The sequence below is a fragment of the Branchiostoma belcheri genome, unplaced genomic scaffold (assembly GCF_001625305.1).
Source record: "Branchiostoma belcheri isolate BF01 breed outbred unplaced genomic scaffold, Haploidv18h27 scaffold10, whole genome shotgun sequence".
NCBI lineage: Eukaryota > Metazoa > Chordata > Leptocardii > Amphioxiformes > Branchiostomatidae > Branchiostoma > Branchiostoma belcheri.
The window spans coordinates 5,057,532-5,069,159 of record NW_017802380.1 but is presented as its reverse complement, the minus strand read 5'-3'; the positions used below and the strand labels follow the sequence as shown (position 1 = coordinate 5,069,159).

At 40.4% G+C, this 11,628-nt stretch overlaps 1 protein-coding gene across 1 annotated transcript; it reads right to left on the bottom strand.

Moving 5' to 3' along the window:
* Positions 1 to 5,390: 5,390 nt before the first annotated feature.
* Positions 5,391 to 11,584, bottom strand: LOC109472143 (dol-P-Man:Man(7)GlcNAc(2)-PP-Dol alpha-1,6-mannosyltransferase-like). Its single transcript, XM_019771720.1, has 9 exons — positions 11,322 to 11,584; positions 10,933 to 11,065; positions 10,629 to 10,802; positions 10,036 to 10,230; positions 9,593 to 9,696; positions 9,200 to 9,426; positions 8,660 to 8,829; positions 6,606 to 6,681; positions 5,391 to 6,026 (listed from the first exon to the last, which is right to left on the bottom strand). Exons 1-9 carry the CDS (start codon positions 11,451 to 11,453, stop codon positions 5,786 to 5,788), a joined length of 1,452 nt encoding a protein of 483 aa, XP_019627279.1. The 5' UTR covers positions 11,454 to 11,584; the 3' UTR covers positions 5,391 to 5,785.
* Positions 11,585 to 11,628: the final 44 nt, after the last annotated feature.

Sequence of the window (11,628 nt, the reverse complement as noted above, 5' to 3'; positions counted from 1 at the left end):
AGTGATTCAAGCAGCCTTGAATACAGGTCGCTGCATCTATTACTGCCAGTGTCAATGGCGAAGGTCCGGAATGGGGTCGCTCCCCGCTCCGCATCGCAATTGTCTGAGCAAGAAGATTGAAAATCTAAGACCGTTCGATGCCATCAAGTCTAGAAAGCTCTCCTCAAAATATCAAAGGCATTTCCTACATATTTTCCCTCAAAAGTCGTAATAAAACGGCCATTGCCATTGCCATACGACTTTTGTTATTATTGTTTACATCCATTCACACGATGTGACGTCAGCTGCAGACGACGGAAGTGCACTTTTGTAGTCTGCTAGAGTCGACGTGATTGATTGCCTGTGGTGTGTTCGACACATTGTTATGGAACACAACACTGGGTTCACTTACAATCTCGAGGTTGATCTAAAACATTGAATATTCATGTGAACTACACCGTATATTACATAGAAGGAATTTGTAAAATTCTTGGGTATATGTTTCTGTGGGCTGGAAGATTTTTACAAGATATGAAACCGTAATTTCTCACCCTGTCGGCCCCATAGAGTGAGCGACAGCGAGTAGGTGTGACTTGACTCAGAAACAGGTGCACTCAACCGCGGGTCCACTCAGTTTGTCAAACACAACCTTTGGACGCCAGAAAACAAAGAGCAGAGGATAAACCGATTTACTTCTGTTAGTGACGAATTAATGTTACTTGTAATGATATGTCGCTAGAGCTGTGCTTTTACGTTATTGTTTTCAAAGAGTTTATTTACCGCAACAGCCGGGAGATTTGGAGACTATGTAAGAAACCAGTATCTCGAAAATACAGCACTCAAGAGTTACTCTGCTAACGAAATTTTGACAAAACGTTAATATTTGTAACAGTTAAAGATTTAGAAAAAAAATCGCACAATGATAATGTCATCTCCATAGATGTTTGCTTTGGCCACTTAAAAAAGGCTGAACCTATCTTTTGGTGGCTGCAAGACAGTATCATTAGCAGGGCAGTATCGGGTACGCCACCTGAAGCTTGGCTGGTAAAAAAAAAAGATACCTGAAAAAAGGAAAGCCTGATAAAAATGCCTACAGCACATCAATCCAAAGCCCCAGGAGGTTTAATCTACATTAATTCTCCATGTGAAGCCCAAACCTCTGCATGGAGAGTAGCGTAGCTTATGGTCTGTACCAAACAAAAACTATCCAGCTCCTTGTCATGGTCAAGGGCGCTCAATCCCCTGGCTGAGTCTTAACAGACAATCCGAAGTTATCCGTTACCGCTATGCTGGGCCCTGCATACTTCCATCGACCATCCTGCTAGGTAATGGAATAAAGGTGAACTGTTTCTTGGCAGTCAGAGGACCCTGGCACCCCCAGAGGAGACCTGTTCATGCCTTTGATGTTTAATAAGTTGTAAATTCTGCATGTAAGCACTGTTGGTGAAGACTTTTGCTCCTACGCTGGGCACCAATATGATGCCCAATCACTAGTCTCCACCAGACTGCAATGGTTTGCGAGAAAAATAGTAGAAATTGGTCACAGAGGTTGCACATTGTAATTCTCCAGCTGAGTAACTCCTCTGGCACATTATTGGCATTATTCAGTCAGTATATTTGGCGAATTTCTACTCCTGTCCTTGCAGCAACCCATTTGAGTCTGGTAGAGACTGAAAATAATACATATATTGGACCTTTCAACTGGGTGCCAATAACTTAACGCAATTGCAAATTTTATTTTTAATAAACCTTATTCAAAATGTACTATATAGGCTAGTCATTTATCATCAAACTTGTTATGTAACAATTCCTACATTAAAGAGAATGATGTTTTGCCATTGATTGAAGATGATGTTTTGATTTTAACATGCATAATCTGATATCACGTGGCTCGTATTTGCCATGTCTTCCAGAAAATAGAGCTACACAAGACAAAACCGTAGTCATTTCAGAAAGGCTGCTGCCATCACATACAGAGCGTGCACTAGACATATGAAGGGGCCACATACTAGGTGTTTTGCTGACCAAGCAAATTCCTTTCCTCCACACCACTAAGTACAGTATATGATTTCCGCTCAACCAAAGATGTATTCATGTATCAATATTGTCAGGATTAACTTTGACTAACACAAGATCGAAATCACAATAACAATCTATTCCTTCGTTCTGAAGAATTGCAGAGTGAAGCAAAGAAATGCCGAGATTGATTTTCTAGTGGTATAATCCTGCGAGACATTGATTTTGTGACTGTCCTTGTTGGGAAATATTGCAGATAGGGTAGCTTTCTTCTTCGTTATGGATGAAGACGGACTGTTTGCAAATATTTTACAATCCAGGGAACAAAAAGACGGTGTTCATAATAAATTTGCTGTCTGGCAAAATATTTGTTTTTCTTGGTGAAGTAAAGAACTGGAATCATAACATTGTACAGTTCTGTGGATCAATAATTCAGGGATTCAGATACTCAATACATGTTTCATATGTACTTCAGGTCATTAGCCTAGAATTCAGGCAGCAGTGAATGCTGTACCCACTCTGGTGTACATCCACTCTGCCTTCATGAGGCTATTAACAATTCATATGACAGATTCAATATCTTTCTAAGTATCAGAATCACTATGAAGTAACTCATGTACATGTGTACCTTTTTTTTTATCCAACACATCCTTATTACTGTCAGGAGTAAAAGAATGTTCAGCCATTGGTATTCCTTGGAAGTACAGTCATCAAAGACATGGAAATCAGTTCCTATAGTACATGGTAAATGCAATAATAGATCTTCCACAAGATGGAAATACAGTGGAAATGGCCACACACTTCCCACTACACTCAGTCATACCATATCTCTTGCTGATAGTATATGCAAGGTTCCATTTGCGTCTGTGCAATTATTTTCCATATCCATGACTAAGTTACTGACTGGACTTGAATATTAAACATATAACTGGTCTTTTCTACCTCAAGCTCATTTTTTCCATAATGATTTCTGTTCCAGTATCAGCTACAGGTATGTCAATGAGTTAGGACTTTTTACATCTTGCAAGCTGACACATAGAACTGAAGAGCTGTGTTATTACTTCATGACCATTCATGTCTTATACACTCTATATGTGTCATTCTATCCTTTTATATCATATAATATTGTCAAGCTTGGCTTTTATTTGAGTCTTCAAAGAAGGATTCCAAGTCAAGGTTCAAAAGTGCATTCGCAAGGCAGAATAATAAGAGAGTTTCAGTGCCAACAAATTATACTGTAATAGCATAGCTATCACTGCATGTGAAAGGAAGGAAACCTTATCAGTTACTTGTTCAGTCATCATAGAACGCATTAGGTTTATTTCCTTTGTGTGTGTGAGTGTTGTCTACAGAGGCAGACAGTACATAATGATAATAATCCTCCTGCACAGTGCTAGATTTAAATCACCCAGCGCCGCCGTGATGTCTAGAACACTAGGGTTTTGATTCCATCTCCCAAAGGCAAAATGAGAGGCATAAATGGTTTTTATGATGCATTTCAAGTGTTTTCCCTGAAAACTGTCCAATCTGTCATGTTTGAATGGTTGCAATGAGGAGATATGGTTTGTATCATCTACACAGACAAAAGGCTGATTTACATGGGAAATTAACAGCTACATCCATGCACAGACATGTAGCAAAAACCAAGGGAGTTCTTATAGCTGTCAATCAAAATTAGCAGTGAAACAAATGAGAGATTGGCTCCAATTTTTAAATTTCTTCTATTGTTTTCCTTTTAGATTTCTATATACATTGTACTAGTAGTTTAAAGAGAATAAAAAGATGATACAGTGCAAGTTTAAAACTGGACATACAATTACAAAATGTACCTGAACAGAATAGTTAACTTTGACAGGATTTGTTACAATACATACAAATACACGTTTGAACAGATACTGACTTGTTTCAATTCAAATTCTTTCAGTTTCAGACGCATTGCTATTTGCTGTCGCATAAGAGCACATTATGTTGTATCTCACATTCCAATCTGATTGGGCAAAAGGCAAAGGTTGATCTACAGCATGCCTTCGGTGACACTAGATGAAAATCTGTCTGAACTGGGCTGAATATCTCTATTAGCTACAATATGGCATTCCTACAGATCCAGGAAAGCATCTTCTTGTATGAGGGTCTGAATGCCTTTTTCCTTGAGACAGCCAGCTAGTTTAATTCACTGTTAATCGTAGCTTACCTGCCAATGTTAAGCATTATTCGTAAAGTGTGCTAGTGTAAAGCAGTCTCCCTGCTATGATAAGACGTATCACATGTATATGTGTTAGAAATCATTGGAAGATGCTGGGATGAAAGACTATGATCTTCCAACCTAACATCTACTTGGAGATTAAATATTTGGGCCACTATGCCTGGTTACAACAATACTGGATGAGGCACAATTTGGAGATCTTTCAATGGCAGATGTGTCAGCCCATCTCACGGAACTGTAAATATAACATTATATTTTTAGCTACTGATAATTCCACATTTTCATGCATTTTAATGGTACAAATGTGGTAAATAAATGCAGTGGTGCAGCAAAAAAACTTAAAATGTAGGTGGCCGACACCCCCAAAATGAGACACATGTACATTTACACCTAAACATGTTTTATAGATCGTACCAGGCTGTGTAAAACACAGGCTGGCTAAAGATTTGTGTCGCACATAAGTGAAGCCCGGTACTACCACAGACAGGGTGTCTCTGTACACCCTGATAATCAATAATTTCTATATCAGCATTCAGAGCACTCTCGCCGGCACAGATTCCCGCAGTCGGGACCGACGTTCCCAATAACATTTGCCCTTCATACGCTGGCAGCTATATTTCTCCACTGTAATGCTCCTGTAGGATAAATAACAAATGGAGGAGGGGGTATATAGGTAGCTTCCACCAGGCCTTCCTTAGGAGGTTGGGACAGCAGAATTTGGCAAAAAAATTGGGTCTGACAGGCCAGGGGAGTGGTGGCCAAACTCCCCTGGCCAATTATTCCCCTATTTGGCTAAATTTTACTGTTTCTGAACCCACAGTGTTCTTCTGGTGGAGACTATATCTACAAAATGAAGATGAATTCCGCACCTAACCCAGTTTTTGGTTCTTCATCATGTCTGCCCATGATATTGATAGATAGAACGGAGACGTATTTATTGTTATTGCTGGTGATCGTTCTTCATAGTTCCCTATAACCCACAGACAGGGTGATGTGTCTAGATTGCACATTCTGACCTGCTCTCCAAGCAGAGAGGAGTTTATACTTGGACTTATTTTTCATGTTTTCCGACAATTTTATCAGGCTTTCTTTCTTTCTTTTTTTTCATCGCCAGCCAAAACTCTGCCAGTACTTATCCTGAGGCGGGCAAGCCATTTGGCCAACAAAAAAAGAAACCAGACTGGTACAAAAAAGAAAGCCCTCCCCCCAAAAAAACACATAATACAAAAATAAGCCCAAGACTAAACCTCTGCTTGGAGAGTACATTCTGACCCAGTTGTCTCGCAATCGCAGAGGGAAAAAATGCAGCCACGGCCACAAAGTACACCGCCAAGATGGGTGATTACTGACGGCCACTGAATCTTTTATGAGGCTTATTTTGCTGGGTTCCCCCGAGTGTACTGTACGCGCATTTCCCAATCCCTCCTTGTCATTTGGGACTGGTAGAAATCCTGTCTTTCTGCCTTTGGCAGCACTATATTCATGCTTATTCAGTGGATGTATTACTCTCTTGCTTGCAACAAAATTTGGAATGATATGGCATTAGTTATATTGGACATTTGAGACTATATAAAAGCATTGTCAGAATTATGCAGCCCCACGACTTTTCCCCTTTTTCTTTGCAAGAACTAAAACCCGGGGCTCCGTCTTGACGCTGATCGGAGGGAAACTGTGAAACTGCTTCTGAATTCCATGGAAAGCCTCAATACTGGCGAGGGTGTCATGTGACCCAGCATAGAGCTGTGATTGGTCAGTTGCCTCCAGTAGCAGGTGTGTGTAAGCCATCAGTTCTGGGCCTCCCGGCGTGAGGTCTTCTGTTTTGTCGTACCTACAATGGGAACACACCAGGCAATTATTCCAGCCATTGTGTGGACTTACTTTACCCTCATAATAAGGGTTTTGTCATGATAATTGAATCTGTAAACCTGCTTCATGATATCAAGTGGAGTAACAGGTCACAAAATGCAATGCACAGAGCAAATTATTATCTATATACAGCAATAGAATATACTGTCATAGCAATAGAATACTGCAATACAGCAATAGAATACTGTAACATTGAATAATACTGTGCAATAATAATAATGATAATACTGTACTGTATACTACATATTGAGAATAATACACAAACTGTAATGATGATTAAATGTAATAGAATACTGTAATACAGCAAAAGATATTAATGATTATGATTTAAATGTTTTTTCTCGTGTAACTTTACTGTAAAACAGATTTAATGCAGCAAAAGCTTATTACAAATGTATTATATGAATGTGGATGGAAAATGCAAATGCTGGTAGCTACAGGGTTTGAATGATACAATATTCAAACCTCCAGATCATCACTGGTACAAGTACATGTGCCTGCAACAATACATGTATGCATTTTCAAGATGAAAATTCTGTACCTCCAGTTTGAGTTGAGTTGACCAAACCTGGACACTCCGGTCTGGGCAGAGGCTACATCAATGTGGACATGGACATCTGACCAAAAAAAAAAAAAACAATTCAAACATCAATTCAAAGTAAAAAAGAGATAATGACACATTTACTAGCAAAGACATTATACAGAAACATATGAGTTGTTGTGAGGTGTTATTTAAATATTGCTACAAGTATTGAAAGGTTGGTTTGTGGTGTGTCTGCTTGTGGGACACCTCCTTGGTCAAAGGTACCACATTTTTCATCTTCAATTTTTTGCAATATCATTATGAATGTCTGTTGCCTTGTGGGAGCCAGTGGGAAAATGCATACACCAAAATCGGCAATAAATTCACAAAAATATTTCATGGAGGTATGAGATCTTCAAGTTGTTCAATTTACGTATATGTATATACTAATGTTAGATCAAGTCATGAACATGTACTTCCATCTGAGAGTTTGAAAGGAAAGAGGAGTGAAGAGATCACAGATGGATTTCAGGATGAGATCATGGTTGTGTTAATGCATCTTCTGTGAGTCAAGTGGTACTTGTTGCCATCTGTCCCCATCCCCATAACGTGTTTAAAACATGAGACCACAGTCTGGGCCAAAGTAATGTGCTTTTGTGGATATAGAAACTGGCACACAAATGACACAAGGTCGAAAATTCAGCAACGACGGACATTGTCAAATTTAAATACACAGGTAGCACTTTTCCAATTTCAAAGGCATAACATCTAATATATTTGCAGGACATGAAACACTATGTCATATACAAAAGGGATGATTGCAACATTCTAAGCATCACATCATAAATTTTATCAATGCAACAATAGCTTTGTTAAAGCCCAGGTATCTTTCTGTCAAACCTTAGTTTGTTTATGAGACATTTTTGTGACATTTTGTACGAGCAAGAACTGCTTACAAATTGAATCTTGTAGTCATATATCTGTTCAGATTGTCAGGGCAATATATTGTAGAATATCTGTATGGGACAACATATACATGCACCAGTTTATGTGTGTTAGTGGCCTATGTCCCCTGTTACACTTTGTAATGCATGTTGGCTTGGTATCAAGCTGTGCTACTTGCCAGATACATTAGCATCTTTAGTGCCTGTAACAGGTATAATTGGTGACTTGACAAGCTGAGGGTTCTGTGCATATTTGCAAGTGGTAGTACATCAATAGGCAATGTGAAGAACATCTATCAGACTTCTAGGCATCTACCTGCTAGGTATAAATGCCTAAATTATCACACATCAGAAAACATATATGGTGACAGCCTGACATTATACAACTACTGTAAATCTTGAACTATTCATGGTGGTTATATTTTCACAGTTTCCAGGTTGGAAATCATGACACCACAAATTTGTGTTTTTGTGGTCCAGAATTGTTTTGATAACAAACTGATTATCATCTGTAATACTATGATTATAATAACCATTATAATCTCCTTCTGTAATTAATGAAGCTCTAATGTTATGTGACACATTGTGGAATCTGATATCATTACATACTCAGCATGGAGTCACAGTGTGTTTGGGGAGTATGAAAGATTGCATTCAGCCTGGTTATGACGAAATATATTGACTAATGGTCACATTGCTAAGACTGTATTTCTACAGATTTTGAGGATGATTGCTGTTAATCTTTCACACTAATGGTGTACTGAGAAAATTATAGCTGTGAGAAGAATATTGCAACTTGTTGCTTATTGGACTGATTCTCAAAACCTGGGTTACAATATTAATCAATGCGCTGTTTATTGTAGTTTCTTCGTATATGGTTTTAATAAGAAACTGAGTATGTAAAAGGAAAATGTAATTAAAACATTTTCAGATTTTTCTTCCAGTTCCTAGTCTGGGTGTCACCCAAGCTGATTTTTCGCAGCTCCTATACTGACCTCTCACAAATCAGTTGAAAAGAGGCATTTATGGGAGCTGCACAAAAAAAAAACAACTAAGATGTCACTTTTTGTATCAAAGAGGCGAGTACAGGAGCCAAGGAAAACCAGCTAGGCTAAGTACCTCCCTCACCTGTGTGACTTGGTACGGTCCGATGTAACATGTGTAGTGCGTACCCTCCAGGGTAGTTGTGGTGTGACACGTATGTGAAGACAGCTGTCGCTGCACAGTTCGCCAGCAGGTGACCAATAACAATCAAGGTAGCCATAACCCATCGCTTAGACTTGCGCCAGTTGTGGTACCTACGCAAAGGAGGACAGTGAAATTTGAATCGCCTTTCTTCATGTGCCTGAAAGTGGGCACATGTAGTTGGTTTTCTATCCCAGAGAGGTGGTTCTTATCTCCTACTGTATGTAACCCTGTAGGAGAACTACTCAACTGTAATCATCATACAACCTCCTCCTTGACAGTCAGTACTGGTACAATCTTATAACATATACTGTGTAATGGGGGCACCTTACAGAATCATTCATAACTGCAGAAAAGCTTGTGAGGCATGCTTGACTTCAGGTAAGCATTCAAAGTAGCAGCTATCTCTACCAGCCTGCAAAGCTGCTATTTCCTGTAAGGTAGATACCTATTGACTGATTGTAATACAAGTCACATACTTACACTGTTGCACAGAACCTTGCAGCTGCCAGATTCAGCACAGGGAAGACATAGATGATGAACCTGAGCTCCTTGTGTGGCAGGATGGAGTACAGCAGAACAAAGCCCAAAGCCGGGGTGACAGTCTTGGCTACCCTGGAGTCCAGCCACATCCCTGCCGGCACCAGCAGTGTGCTGGCCGCCAGGGCACGGGGGATAGCAGAGTACAAGTACCACAGAAATGGTTCAGTCTGCACGAGGGGGTAGTCAAGGGGAACAACAAGGAAACATTGTATAATGCCTCTGTCACACATTCAGGACCTTCCCACCATTTTGCTTCCGACTCGACAAAATTTAGAACAAATCTTAATCTCATTTTTGAGATCTGAGTCTACATGTAGTTAAAGTGAAGGATACACCCCAGTTAGAGCTCTTGTTGAGGATGGTGTTATAGTGCAACACTGCTCCCTCCGGCCACAGCAGTTTCTGCCAGAACACAGAGTCTATGGACACGGTCACAGCTGGAAGTACAAATACATTGAACAACAAGAAGTCAGTATGATCATGCTTGACATAAATCCTGCTATACAGTCTGTAGAAGAAACCTTGTATGTGGCTAAGAAAGCTGGGAGAAGTGTACGGCCTATGAAGTATGGTTTGCCTCAGGCATCAAAACCCTGTACTGTTCAAGTGCCCAACACACTTATTAGTGGAGACTGAAGAATAGGTGTGACCAATAATTTGTGAGCCAATATGCTTGGAAAAATTCTTTGGACATCATACACAGGCTCATGCTTTCTCTCTTGGCACTTGGTGATAAATGATCAATATCAGGGAGCACTACAAGACTTGGTACATACCCAGCCACAGGACCCCAGCAGGTATGACATGTCTCAGGAGTTCTAACACGCCCAGTCTCCTGGTGCCCAGCTCCATCAGTAGGATCAGACCCAGGAACAGGCAAAGTTCAGACCGGAACACAATAATCGCGAAGCCCGACTGCCAGATAAATGACCCGTGCTTCCCTGTCAGCCAGGAACTCAGAGCGAGAAGAACTGGGAAAATACAGAAAAATCAGCAGGATGATAAGTTTCAACTGTATAACGTTAAATGCATAACTTACCCTGTTCAAACTACCAACTTTAATACCAGCAACAAACATGATGTTCCTATTATGAACATCATATGACATAATTTTATGTACTTTGTATTGCTATTCTCTTTGGAATTGTTACCAATTATTCCTGCAATAACCAAAAGGACCTGGTTATATGAATACCGGTATATGCTTTTTTTTCTCTCTGTTGTAGCCCTATCCAGTATCAATGGCCCTGTCCAGTACCAATACTGTATTCCATATCCAGTATCTATAGTCCAATCCCAATAAAACCCTATCCAATACCAATGGCCTTCATATATATTTAATTGCAATCAGAAAATCCTCCCCACATACCCACAGCCAGGGCGAACACATTAGGCAGAGGTCTGGTGATGTAGAACAGGAAGTGGAACTGTGTGGCCGTCAGCAGGACCAGAAACATCCCCACGTCTGAGCCAAACTTCTTACTGACCGCTCGACGGAAGGTGGAGAAACCGTACAGCACACACAGGCCCAGGCATCCGCGCACTGCGGACAACAACGAAAAACACACATAGAAATATATCTTGATACAACTTTATGCTACTGAAAGACTCATATGTTCCTAATGACAAGAAATACAGATTCTGAATACTTTATAATTTTGTCCCAGACATACCGATGTACTGAGCGATGAATTTGTTCTCCCATACCATCTGTGACAGGGCCACGAACGGTGCTGCCAGTCCGGAGATGAACAGTGGACCGATGAAGGACCGCGGAACCACTCCAGGAAACTCATGGTGGTCGTACTGAGGAGATTTTTGAAACATATTCAGTATGTAACAGAAGTTTCAGACATTTGGGACAAATGCAATCCTCAGCTTCTTAATTCTAAAATTCAAGCTTGCAAGAGTTTGTTACATCAAACTTCAGTTAACTTTGGACTCTCTCTCTCTTTTAACACTCTCTCATCGGGGTATCTGAGTGTATCACTCAAGATGCTTTTGCAGTCGTCGCCTCGCCCCCCGGGATTATTTTGACAGATGCACATAAAATTTTTCTCACCTTTTCCAGGTTTTGCCGATGAAAAAGGATGTCGTGCGTGGCCTGCACGTTGAAGCTCTCTTCCACTTTGGTATAGGGGCAGGCTAGGAGGTGTAAGAACGCCACCACACCTAACAAAACGTCTGCGATCATCGTCAAAAACGGTAAAACTCAGCTTAGGTAAAAACAGTCGATTCGTGCAGGATCGCACGCCTCCTCCAGCTGATGGGTCAAAGTTCAATCCTGTCGCTTTCACGCATGCTTTAGAACGTCATTTCCGAAGGACTACAAAACAAGTCGTTTGATTGGGCATTGCAGGCATTTTGCA